The following is a 13,532-nucleotide window of genomic DNA, read 5'->3' on the forward strand; positions in this document are numbered from 1 at the left end:
CATCTGCCTTTCCCTTCATGGTATTGTCCATGTTCTAGAGATGGTAAAACTGAAGCTAGATGAAATCACCCTGGGCCGGCGCCGTGGCTTAATAGGCTAATCCTCTGCCTGCAGCGCTGGCACCCTGGGTTCTAGTCCCGGTCGGGACGCCGGATTCCGTCCCGGTCGCTCCTCTTCATGTCCAGCTCTCTGCTGTGGCCCGGGAAGGCAATGGAGGATGGCTCAAGTCCTTGACCCCTGCACCCGCATGGGAGACCAGGAGAAGCACCTGGCTCCTGGATTCGGATCAGCGCGGTGTGCCAGCCATGGCGCCCATTGGAGGGTGAACCAACGGCAAAAGGAAGACCTTTCTTTCTGTCTCTCTCTCACTGTCCACTCTGCCTATCAAAAAAAAAAAATCACCCTGCTGTGCTTCAGTTTCCATGTTGTGCATGTTTTGGCAATAGCTAATGGCCCATCTGAGTAACTGGGACGGAGTGTGTGACCTACAGATCCCAGGACATTGACTACTGGACTCTCTCTGTGTTAGCTGACTCCTGAGTTCTACCATCCTTCTACTGACCCAATGTTTTGAAGGTTTTACTTTGGGAAAGATCTGTTTCAACGTATAAACAATCTACATGTGTTCTTTGAAAGAACCATTTATTTAACTATCGATTTTCATTGTTTCTTTTCAGCAATTACAATTTTTCTCTCCTGTATCACATACGAAATTGGAAAGGATCTTTTCAGCAATTACGATTTTTCTCTTCCTGTATCATACAGGAAATTGGAAAGGACTTCATGGAATTAGTAGTCAGGAATAGCCAACTCAGGTACATTAGTAGAGGTTAGTTGATAGAGATGTTTGCCTTTCTTCTCACTCCTGGTTGGAAAATCTGTTGACTGTGAGACATCCTTTATATTAAGCAGGACAGGCTAGAAAACAGGAGCCATGGGTGGAGCTGGGGGTGAGCTCACCACTGTTCAACTTTTTTGTCCATGACAAACTGCCCATGAGGGCCCTCGGCATCTGGAGGCAAAAGGGCCAAGTACACGGGGGTCTCTGCTCCTTCTTCTGGGCTCTTGGTGGCGTTGGGTCCCCCCATGTCGGTTCTTACCCACCCTGGGCAGCAAGCATTCACGAGGATCTTGTCCCCTCCCCTCTGCTCACTCAGGTGCCTGGCCTGGATTCTGGACAAGACAGTGACGCCCATCTTGGTCACTCCATAGGCAGTGTCAGGCCAGCCTTCTGTCTGGTGCACCCCCTTCTTCGTGTCTTCCACGAACTTCTTCATGAGCCCCACCAGCTCCTCCTCCGTGATGGTCTCACTGCGAAACTTCTGCTGCAGCTCCGGGCTGCAGGATTTAAGGGCTCTGAGACATGTCATGCTGGACACGTTCACCACTCTGCCTAAAATACACCAGAAATCACTATCAGGAGAGGCTTGCACAGGACGGCTGGAGCCCAAAGGCGCTGGGATTTAGACCAGAAAACTTCTTCTTGAGAAACAAAGGCCAGTGTGCATTCTAAGAGCAGCAGGCATGGATGGTGCAGTCGGTGCGTAAGAAACTATTTGTACCTTCAAGAATTCAATCAGTAGAGGAAGCAGGTGAATTGGAAAGAGAACCAGAGTCTTGGATGAAGTAGAAAATTTCAAGAGGACAGGACAGGAAAACAAGATAGGAGTTGAGAGTAAACTATACGTGCACGTCCTCACTGTAAACCACTCATTTCCACCCTTTGAGAAGTGGCTGCCATTCTTTCTTGGTGTGATGTGCTGAGTGACAGTTCACCTCCTGTCTCATTACTTGGGATTAGTGCAGCACTTCACAACAAAGAAATAGGATCGTGCGCACATCAAGAACAATGAGTGCACTGAATAGCAGGGAATATGAGCATGGAGTTAGGCAGGGTCAGATTATGGAATCCCTGTGAACCGTGGTGAGATCTGTACTTTGCTCCTGGAGGACTTCTGAGAGGGGTGGCCATCAGAGCCTGTGTAGGAAGCCAAGAAAGGAAAGGACCCAAGAAGAGATGTCTCTTAGGGGGGTTGCAGCTGTGCAGAAGCCCACGGGAAGGCCAGCTCTGCAGCTGGGAGCAATGGGCGGGGAGAGAGTGAGTGGCACAACCTTGGGACCTGTAGTGACTGTGAGGTCTCTATGCAGGGTGACCTCCAGGACCTGGTGGGTGGCCAGGGTGACGCAGGAGGATGATGACTGTTCTCTGGAAATGTGTTAGCTGGGGAGGGGCATCAGGAGGAGGAGAGGAAGGAGGAACTCCAGGAGTACCCTAGGCAGGTGACAGAGTTTAGGGGGATGATGGATGGCTGTAGGAAGCCTCTGTTAGCCTGAGAGGGCACAGGGGTCCACCTTAGGGCCTCCAACATGAGTGGGCATGGGGGAAATAAAGAGTCTCCCAGGGACTACAGGGTCAGAAGGCGCCAGGTCTGCCAAGAGCAGAGACCGCAGGGGCAGTGCAGGAGCGGGGACGACGTCCTGACCCAGGACAGCCCCTGGCAGGGGCGGCAGCAGGCTGGTGCAGCTGGAGCAGGACAGGCAGCAGGGATGGAGCTGAGAGCCCGGGCAGCAGGGCCAGCTCCCTCCTGAAGGCACAGCGTGGGGTCCCCAGGAGGCTCACCTCCGGGCCTCATGAGAGGCAGCAGCTCCGTGCAGACATCTCGGGTGCCATCAAAGTTTGTCTTCATAGTCACTTCCGCTTGAATATGAAAGGGCGTGGTATCCTCCACTTTTAGGGCAGAGAGAACACGGTCAATTAACAGCAAGCACAGGGGACCACTCCATTTAGTAGAACGGCGTGAGACATTGGTGACTTCTGAGTTGTGTCTGGGTGCAGTCACAGCATCGTGCCAGCGTCTATCCCTGCTTTGACCTCGGCCTCTGTATGAGACGGCAGCACTGGGAGAGGCTGGGCAAAGCCTGCTGGCCTGGGCTCTGGATTTAACCAGTTCCAATTTACTTATTCCAGAAGCAGCTTAAAATCTGCCCCACACCCTGACGCCAATCCCCTAGAAACTGTGAAGAAAATCTTCAAGGGCCGGCGCCACGGCTCACTAGGCTAATCCTCCGCCTTGCGGCGCTGGCACCCCAGGTTCTAGTCCTGGTCGGGGCGCCGGATTCTGTCCTGGTTGCCTCTCTTCCAGGCCAGCTCTCTGCTGTGGTCCGGGAGTGCTGTGGAGGATGGCCCAGGTCCTTGGGCCCTGCACCCCATAGGAGACCAGGAGAAGCACCTGGCTCCTGGCTTTGGATCAGCGCGGTGCGCTGGTCGCAGTGCGCCGGCTGCGGTGGCCCTTGGAGGGTGAACCAAGGGCAAAGGAAGATCTTTCTCTCTGTCTCTCTCTCTTACTCTCCACTCTGCCTGTAAAAAAAAAAAAAAAAAAAAAAAAAAAGAAAAAGAAAAAAGAAAATCTTGCAGCCAAGGAAACACAAAGGACACAAAGGTCTCTGTGGCTGGTCTCTGTGCCTCCCCCACCCCATTCAACCTCCTGAAAGGCCCAGTGCCCACCCCAGGCTCCTCCGACAGGCGCGGCCCACACTGGCTGGAGGTTCTGGGCCATCCCACCCCGCGCGCCCCCGCCCTCACTTTTGAAGGCGATGGCCGCGTTGTTGACCAGCACGTTGAGGCCCCCGTACTCCCGGCGCAGGAAGTCGCGCAGGGCGCGGATGCTCTGCAGGTCCGTGATGTCCAGCTGGTGGAAGCGCGGGCTCAGGCCCTCGGCCTGCAGCTGCTGCACGGCGGCCTGGCCCTGCGCCTCGTCCTGCGCCGTGAGAAGCACGTCCCCGGAGAAGAGCCTGCACAGGTTGCGCGTGATGGCGAAGCCGACGCCCTTGTTGGCGCCGGTCACCAGCGCCACGCGGCGGTCACTCGGCATCGCTGGGCTGTCACCGCTGGACCACTGCGTGGAGAACAACCCAGGAGCAGAGCCTGTGCTACGCAGGTTGTCCGGGAGTCCAGGCAGGTCTGGAGCCCGCTGGGTGCGCGCCGGGAGTCTTGAATGCAGTGAGCTTAGCGAGTGCGCCAGCGCAGGCCCAGCCTCAGAAAAGCTTGATTTTTTTATACCTCCTCATCGCGAGGAGATGGACAACAGGAGCGACCTCGGTGGACCTTGCGAAACCTGCAGGGGGAAAGGGAATGTTTGAGAGTAGGGTTACGCAATAAACTCGGAGGAAAATTACAGGGGATCAGCTTCTGTCGGGTCCCTCCCTGAGCGCATGGAAGCTAAGCTCCTGAGAGTGCTTGGCCAGGTTTTCCTCTTGCAGTGGGACGCATTTAGGGAAGCAGCGTGCAGTTTGCTGTCTGCGCGCGCCTGGAGCGCCATCGCCTTACCTGGCTGGGTCCTGCGGTGCACAGGTGTGAGGGGGCCTCGCAGCCCTGTTTTATACACTCAGTGTGTGGGAGTGCACCTTTATATCCCCATTCAAAATGAAGAAATGGATACATCCTCGGGGGTTTATAAATGGCTCAGCGGTGGGAAATGCATTGTCCTCCCTGCTTCCAACAAAGGGATAAGTGACTTGAAGGTCAATTTAATTTCTGTGTCATCGCATTGGTTGCCACTAGGCACACGTGTCCGTTTCAATGTCAGCTTCAGTGAGCGGCATTCATGCAATGAAAAATGTCGTTGCAATAGCCACATTCTAGATGGGCAATGTTCGTGTGCCACCGTGGCCACTGTTGTGGTCTGGGCAGATATAGGATGTGTCCATTCTTGAAGAAGGTTCTGAGGAAGGTGCTTCTGACAGATTCTACGAATGCTGCTATTTTAATGCAGGTTTCTGATCAGTGGCTTGGCAGAATTTAAACTGGGAAAGGCCCTTGCTCTTCTTTCTGGCTGTTAGTGTTATTAAGATAGTTTAGCTTCACATGTAGTTGTACAATACAATCCAGGGATTTCTTAGGCTTTATCCAGTTCCATTTTGTGTTCACAATTTTTTTTTTTAAAACTGCAGTACAATACCACAGTGAGCCATTTGACAACAAAACAATCCTCCATCCTATTCGGAGCTCCCTAGTCTTAGGTGTGTTTGGTCTAGCGCAGTTTCATCGCGTGCAGTTTTGCGTTTCCACCACTGCAGTCCAGATCGGACCTTGGCACCCGCACCAGGAGCCCCTGTGGCTCTGGTAGAACTAAAGCACTCTCCCGGAGCCCCGACCCAGTTCCCGCCTCTGACGGCTTTGCATGTGCTCAGCCTTTCTACCATTTTGTGGTTTCAAATGTTACACATATGAACTTATACAACGTGTATCCTTACGGATTTTTTTCTATTCAGGGTAATTAAGAACATTATTGCTTCCTTCTCTCAGTGAATGTTTGCTCTGTTCGTGGCTGGCTTTTTTCCACACCATTAATTACTTTCTTCTGTAGCTGGGTATGCAGTTATTAGAAGAAGAAAGTGGGATGGATTAAATTTGCTCATAGCCATCAAAGATAGAACAGGCTGTTCAGGGAACTCTGGGCCTGGGAGCCTCCTGATATTTCAAATCACAAACTCTAGGAGGGACGTGAAGTAGGATCTTCACTCTGATCTGTGTTTACTTTAGGACAGTCGTTCAATGGGGGAAGCATGCTCCATAAAATGCAGTCTAAAAATAGTAGGCATTAATGAAAATTCAGTATATGATATAGGTGGCATTAACAGTTAGTGGAGGAAAGAAATAAATTTTCTAAAATTGGTCTAGAGAAAGGAAGTGGTGATCAGAAAAAAAATTACAACATACACCAAGTAATTTGTAAAGTGAGAGAAGAAAGCTGATTTACAAATGAAACCATAAAAATTGTATTTTTACTGTATGTAAAGATCTTTATAAGCATGGGAATAGGGGAGGAATCATAGGGGAAGTGACTGACAGATTTCACTAGAAGATATTTTTTGAAAATTTGTTCTTGAAAATCATGAGAATTTAAACCCACGCTTAAGCTCTACGTGAATGATTTTGTATTTTGGATCTTAATTCTAGTGGTGTGTTTGTGAGGGGCCCCATCCCTGGGACCTTGTCTGGGTTCTAAGCAAATCAAAATAAAATCAAAGAGTAAAGATGGGAGTTCCTGACACTGCTTAGTGGTGGACATCGGCGTACTGAGACCAGCCTGGCAGCTGTGTGGAGAAAGAATCGTATCACATCTGTTGTGGAATAACCTTCACACCTTTAATGCACTTTACCTGGTTTGAGCAGTTATTTTATTTTTCTTAAAGAGCACTGGTCCACGGTGTCGATTCAAATAGAAAATGTTGGCACAGGATTTTGTTAAATTATGAATTGTGAAGCCTCAGGGGCTTTCCTGGCTCATGAACTTCACTTGACACTGTCTTTTCTCCTTTCACTTTTTGCTTATCTGAGGTGCTCAGTACAGCATGGACTTTGGCTCCTGGATTCAAACCGCGGCCCAAATGCTTACTAGTTATGTAATTCTAAACAATTTAGTCAGTCCTGCCAAAGGTGAACCAAGCCATGTACCCGTGAAAGTGTTCAGGACAGCTTTTAATCAGCAACGTGTTATTGCAATAATAAGCTGGCCTAGTGGAAGCTGAACTCAATTTTTATTTGTAGAGGACAGAGGGTAGATTTTAAAGGGAGAATGAGAGACCTGAAAGGGGGAACGGTGGGGCTTGAGCAATCAGGGACAGAAAAATTACAGAGGGCTGGTTTATATAAATGCTGGTTAACGGCCATGTCTGTTAGTTGACAATTAGCAAAATGAAAATTCTGTCCCACTAAAAAGACTGAAAGAGGATCTGTCATTTCTGATGATTGCATTTTTTTTAACTTTTATTTAATGAATATAGATTTCCAAAGTACAGCTTATGGACTACATTGGAATCCCCCTTGCCCCTCGATGACTTCCCTCCCACCCGCAACCCTCCCCTTTCCCGCTCTCTCTCCCCTTCCATTCATATCAAGATTCATTTTCAATTTTCTATATATACAGAAGATCAGTTTAGTATACATTAAGTAAAGATTTCAACAGTTTGCACCCACATAGAATCACAAAGTGAAATATACTGTTTGAGTACTAGTTATAGCATTAAATCTGAATGTACAGTGCATTAAGGACAGAGATCCTACATGAGGAGTAAGTGCACAGTGACTCCTGTTGTTGACTTTACAAATTGACACTCCTGTTTATGGCATCAGTAATCTCTCTATGCTCCAGTCATGAGTTTCCAAGGCTACGGAAACCTTTTGAGTTCTCCGACTCTTATCTTGTTTAGACAAGGTCATAGTCAAAGTGGAGGTTCTCTCCTCCCTTCAGAGAAAGGTACCTCCTTCTTTGAAGACCTGTTCTTTCCACTGGGATCTCACTCACAGAGATCTTTCATTTAGTTTTTTTTTTTTTTTTTTTTTTTTTTTTTTTTTTTTTACCAGAGTGTCTTGGCTTTCCATGCCTGAAATATTCTCATGGGCTTTTCAGTCGGATCCAAATGGCTTTAGGGCTGATTCTGAGGCCAGAGTGCTGTTTAGGACATCTGCCATTCTATGAGTCTGCTGTGTATCTCACTTCCCATGTTGGATCACTCTCCCCTTTATTTATTCTATCGGTTAGTATTAGCAGGTACTAGACTTGTTTATGTGATCCCTTTGACTCTTAGTCCTTTCATTATTATCAATTGTGAACTGAAATTGATCACTTGGACTAGTGAGATGGCATTGGTACATGCCACCTTGATGGGATTGAATTGGAATCCCCTGTTATGTTTCTAACTCTACCATTTGGGGCAAGTCAGCTTCAGCATGTCCCAAATTGTACATCTCTTCCCTCTCTTATTCCTACCATTATGGTTAACAGGGATCACATTTCAGTTAAATTTCAACACTTAAGAATAACTGTGTATTAATTACAGAATTAAACCAGTCATATTAAGTAGAACAGACAAAAAATATACTAAGAGGGATAATGTATTAAGTTGTTCATTAACAGTCAGGGCTATGCTGATCAAGTCACTGTTTCTCATAGTGTCCATTTCACTTCAACAGGTTTCCTTTTTGGTGTTCAGTCAGTTGTCACCGATCAGGGAGAACATATGGTATTTGTCCCTTTGGGACTGGCTTATTTCACTCAGCATGATGTGTTCCAGATTCCTCCATTTTGTTGCAAATGACCGGGTTTCATTGTTTTTGACTGCTGTATAGTATTCTAAAGAGTACATGTCCCATAATTTCTTTATCCAGTCTACCGTTGATGGGCATTTAGGTTGGTTCCAGGTCTTGGCTATTGTGAATTGTGCTGCAGTAAACATTAGGGTGCAGACCGCTTTTTTGTTTGCCAATTTAAATTCCTTTGGGTAAATTCCAAGGAGTGGGATGGCTGGGTCGAACGGTAGGGTTATATTCAGGTTTCTGAGGAATCTCCAGACTGACTTCCATAGTGGCTTGACCAGTTTGCATTCCCACCAACAGTGGGTTAGTGTCCCTTTTTCCCCACATCCTCGCCAGCATCTGTTGTTGGTAGATTTCTGTATGTGAGCCATTCTAACTGGGGTGAGGTGAAACCTCATTGTGGTTTTGATTTGCATATCCCTGATTGCTAGTGATCTTGAACATTTTTTCATGTGTCTGTTGGCCATTTCCTCTTTTGAAAAATGTCTATTGAGGTCCTTGGCCCATCTCTTAAGTGGGTTGTTTGTTTTGTTTTTGTGGAGTTTCTTGATCTCTTTGTAGATTCTGGTTATTAACACTTTATCAGTTGCATAGTTTGCAAATATATTTTCCCATTCTGTCGGTTGTCTCTCACTTTCCTGACTGTTTCTTTTGCAGTACAGAAACTTCTCAATCTGATGCAATCCCAATATTTGATTTTGGCTTTGACTGCCTGTGCCTCCCGGGTCTTTTCCAGAAACTCTTTGCCTGTGCCAATATCTTGAAGGGTTTCTCCAATGTTCTCTAATAACTTGATGGTGTCAGGTTGTAGATTGAGGTCTTTAATCCACGTTGAGTGGATTTTTGTGTAAGGTGTAAGGTAGGGGTCTTGCTTCATGCTTCTGCACATGGAAATCCAGTTTTCCCAGCACCATTTATTTTTATTTTTTTTTATCTTTTATTTAATGAATATAAATTTCCAAAGTACGACTCATGGGTTACAATGGGTTTCCCCCCCATACCGTCCCTCCCACCCAGAACCCTCCCCTTTCCCACTCCCTCTCCCCTTCCATTCACATGAAGATTCATTTTCGATTATCTTAATATACAGAAGATCAGCTTAGTATACCTTAAGTAAGGATTTCAACAGTTTGTTCCCACACAGAAACATAAAGTGAAAAATAATAGATGATTTTTTTTTAAATGATGATGAAATCAGATCAGACCTATTGTCATGTTTAATCCCAGTGAGAGTCAAGTTGGGAATTGATAATTTCTTTCTTTCTTTTTTTTTTTTTTTTTTTTTTTACAGAAGATCAGTTTAGTGTACATTAAGTAAAGATTTCAATCGTTTGCACCCCCATAGAAACACAAAGTGAAATATACTGTTTGAGTACTTGTTATAGCATTAAGCCTCAGTGTACAGCACATTAAGGACAGAGATCCTACATGAGGAGTAAGTGCACAGTGACTCCTGTTGTTGACTTTACAAATTGACACTCCTGTTTATGGCATCAGTAATCTCTCTATGCACCAGTCATGAGTTTCCAAGGCTATGGAAGCCCCTTGAGTTCTCCGACTCTTATCTTGTTTAGACAAGGTCATAGTCAAAGTGGAGGTTCTCTCCTCCCTTCAGAGAAAGGCACCTCCCTCTTTGAAGACCTGTTCTTTCCACTGGGATCTCACTCACAGAGATCTTTTTGCCAGAGTGCCTTGGCTTTCCATGCCTGAAATACTCTCATGGGCTTTTCAGCCAGATCCGAGTGCCTTTAGGGCTGATTCTGAGGCCAGAAGCACCATTTATTGAATAGACTGTCCTTGCTCCAGGAATTGGTTTTAGATCCTTGATCAAATATGAGTTGGCTGTAGATGTTTGGGTTGATTTCTGGTGTTTCTATTCTGTTCCATTGGTCTATCCATCTGTTTCTGTACCAGTACCATGCTGTTTTGATTACAACTGCCCTGTAGTATGTCCTGAAATCTGGTATTGTGATGCCTCCGGCTTTGTTTTTGTTGTACAAGATTGCTTTAGCTATTCGAGGTCTCTTTTGCCTCCATATGAATTTCAGCATCATTTTTTCTAGATCTGAGAAGAATGTCTTTGGTATCCTGATTGGAATTGCATTGAATCTGTAAATTGCTTTTGGGAGAATGGACATTTTGATGATATTGATTCTTCCAATCCATGAGCATGGAAGTTTTTTCCATTTTTTGGTATCCTCTTCTATTTCTTTCTTTAAGATTTTGTAATTCTCATCTTAGAGATCTTTAACGTCCTTGGTTAAGTTTATTCCAAGGTATTTGATTGTTTTTGTAGCTATTGTGAATGGGATTGATCTTAGCAGTTCTTTCTCAGCCGTGGCGTTGCTTGTGTATACAAAGGCTGTTGATTTTTGTGCATTGATTTTATATCCTGCCACTTTGCCAGACTCCTCTATGAGTTCCAATAGTCTCTTAGTAGGGTTCTTTGGATCCTCTAAGTAAAGAATCATATCATCTGCAAAGAGGGATAGTTTGAGTTCTTCCTTCCCAATTTGTATTCCTTTAATTTCTTTTTCTTGTCTGATGGCTCTGACTAAAACTTCCAGAATAAATAGCAGTGGTGAGAGTGGGCATCCCTGTCTGGTACCAGATCTCAGTGGAAATGCTTCCAACTTTTCCCCATTCAATAGGATGTTGGCTGTGGGTTTTTCATAAATTGCTTTGATTGTATTGAGGAATGTTCCTTCTATACCCAATTTGCTTAGAGTTTTCATCATGAAAGGGTGTTGAATTTTATCGAATGCCTTCTCTGCATCTATTGTGATAATCATATGGTTTTTCTTCTGCAGTCTGTTAATGTGGTGTATCACATTGATTGTCTTGTGCACATTGAACCATCCCTGCATAGCAGGGATAAATCCCACTTGGTCTGGGTGGATGATTTTTCTGATGTTGTTGTTGTATTCTATTGGCGAGAATTTTATTGAGGATTTTTGCGTCTATGTTCATCAGGGATATTGGTCTATAATTTTCTTTCAGTGCTGCATCTTTCTCTGGCTTAGGGATTAAGGTGATGCTGGCTTCATAGAAAGAATTTGGGAGGACTCCCTCTTTTTCGATTGTTCTGAATAGTTTGAGAAGAAATGGGATTAGTTCTTCTTTAAATGTCTGGTAGAATTCAGCAGTGAATCCATCTGGTCCTGGGCTTTTCTTTGTTGGGAGGGCCTTTATTACTGTTTCAATTTCTGTTTCAGTTATGGGTCTATTTAGGTTTTTTATGTCTTCCTGGTTCAACTTAGGTAAGTTGCATGTGTCCAGGAATCTATCCATTTCTGATAGATTTTCCTGTTTGCTGGCATACAAGTCCTTGTAGTAATTTCTGATGATTCTTTTTATTTCTGTGGTGTCTGTTGTTACGTTTCCTTTTTATCTCTGATTTTATTGATTTGGGTCTTTTCTTTTTTTAGTTAGTTGGACCAATGGGGTGTCAATTTTGTTTATTTTTTCAAAAAACCAGCTCCTCGTTTGGCTGATTTTTTGTAATTTTTTTTTTTGGATTCAATAATGTTGATTTCTTCTCTGATTTTAATTATTTCTCTTCTCCTACTAGATTTGGGTCTGGTTTGCTGCAGTTTTTCTAGGTCCTTGAGATGCGCTGAAAGCTCATTTATTTGGTACCTTTCCAATTTCTTGATATAGGCACCTATTGCTATAAACTTGCCTCTCAATACTGCTTTTGCTGTATTACATAAGTTTTGATATGTTGTGTTGTTATCCTCATTTACTTCCGGAAAGTTTTTGATTTCTCTTTTGATTTCTTGAATGACCCATTGTTCATTCAGGAGCATGTCGTTCAGTCTCCATGTGTTTGCATACTTTCTGGGGTTTCCTGAGTTGCTAATTTCTAGCTTCATTCCGCTGTGGTCTGAGAAGCTGCATGGTATGATTCTAATTCTTTTAAATTTGCTGAGACTTGCTTTATGGCCCAGTATGTGATCAATCCTAGAGAAGGTTCCATGCACTGCTGAGAAGAATGTGAAGTCTTTAGATGTAGGATTGAAAGTTCTGTATATATCTGTTAGATCCATTTGGGCAATAGTGTCGATTAAATCTGCTGTTTCCTTGTTGAACTCTGTCCGGATGATCTGTCTATTTCTGAGAGTGGAGTATTGAAGTCCCCCAGTACTATTGTATTGGAATCTAAATCTCCCTTTAAGTCCCTTAACATATCTTTTAAATAGACCGGTGCCCTGTAATTAGGTGCATATACATTTATAATAGTTAAATCTTCCTGTTGAATTGAACCCTTAATCATTATATAGTGCCCCTATTTGTCTCTCTTAACAGTTTTTGTATTAAAGTTTATTTTGTCCGATATTAAGATGGCTACGCCTGCTCTTTTTTCATTTCTGTTGGCATGGAGGAGTCTGGCTAGTGTTTGATCAAGAAGAGAAACTTTGTCAATTCCCATGAGGAAAATCGGAACATACATCATTTTCCTCCTTCTTGAAAGCAATGCTCGCATTTCAATCATGCCTTTCTTCCTTTCTAAAAATATTTATTTTCATCTCCTTGAAAAGCAGAGCAATAAATAGATAAAGATAGAGAAAGATAGAGAGAAGTAGATCTTCCATCTGTTGGTTCACTCCCCAAATGTCCACAACAGCTCTTGCTGAAGCCACGAGCCCAAAACTCCATCAGGTCTCCCAAACGGCTGGCAGGGGCCCAAGCACGTACACCACTTCTGCCTCCCAGGATACATTAGGAGGAAGCTGGATTGGAAGTAGAGTAGCTGGGACTGGACCACGATGCCACCCTTTATTCCTGTCTTGAGTACAGTTTATAAGAATGGATGCCTAGAGCTACATCCATGATCTTAAGACCACAAGTGAAAACAGAAAGGTGATTTGAACAGCCACCTCCCTAAGAATGGTCATATGGAAAGTAAGAAAGAGCACTGATATTCAATGACTTCTCTGAATTATCAATCTGTTAAGATTGGAGGCATTTTAGTTCCAGACCATCACAATAGTGATTATCACAACAAAACAAGTCTCATGAAATTTTGTTTTCCCAGTGCCTATGAAAGTTATATTTACACTATCATCTTTTAAGTATGTAAAATAGCATTATGTCTAAAAAAAGCAACGTTTATACCATACTTAAAAAATACTTTATTGTGGGGTGGGTACTGTTTCACAGCTCATTAAACCATGGCCTACAATGCCAGCATCCCATATGGGCCCCAGTTCAAGTCCCAGCTGCTCCACGTTTGATCCAGCTCCTACTAATGCACCTGGGAAAGCAGTGGAAGATAGCGCAAGTCCATGGTCCCCTGCATCCACTTGGGAAACATGGAAGAAGCTCCTGGCTATTGACTTCAGCCTAGCACAGCCCCAGCTGCTGAGGCCATTTGGGGGAGTGAACTAGCAGATGGAAAATCTCTCTCTGTCTCTGTCTCTCTAACTCTATG

At 44.6% G+C, this 13,532-nt stretch overlaps 2 protein-coding genes across 25 annotated transcripts in view; one reads left to right on the top strand and one right to left on the bottom strand.

The window, feature by feature from the left end:
- Nucleotides 1-13,532, top strand: part of SETD4 (SET domain containing 4) — a 109,681-nt gene that overhangs the window by 62,692 nt on the left and 33,457 nt on the right. The window lies entirely within an intron of this gene.
- On the bottom strand, nt 632-3,993 carry CBR1 (carbonyl reductase 1). The gene is given in 3 exon segments (NM_001082749.1): nt 632-1,393; nt 2,621-2,728; nt 3,584-3,993. Coding segments are annotated over 3 exon segments (834 nt in total). The 5' UTR covers nt 3,873-3,993; the 3' UTR covers nt 632-956.

Source organism: Oryctolagus cuniculus, chromosome 4 (genome assembly GCF_964237555.1).
Source record: "Oryctolagus cuniculus chromosome 4, mOryCun1.1, whole genome shotgun sequence".
Lineage (NCBI taxonomy): Eukaryota > Metazoa > Chordata > Mammalia > Lagomorpha > Leporidae > Oryctolagus > Oryctolagus cuniculus.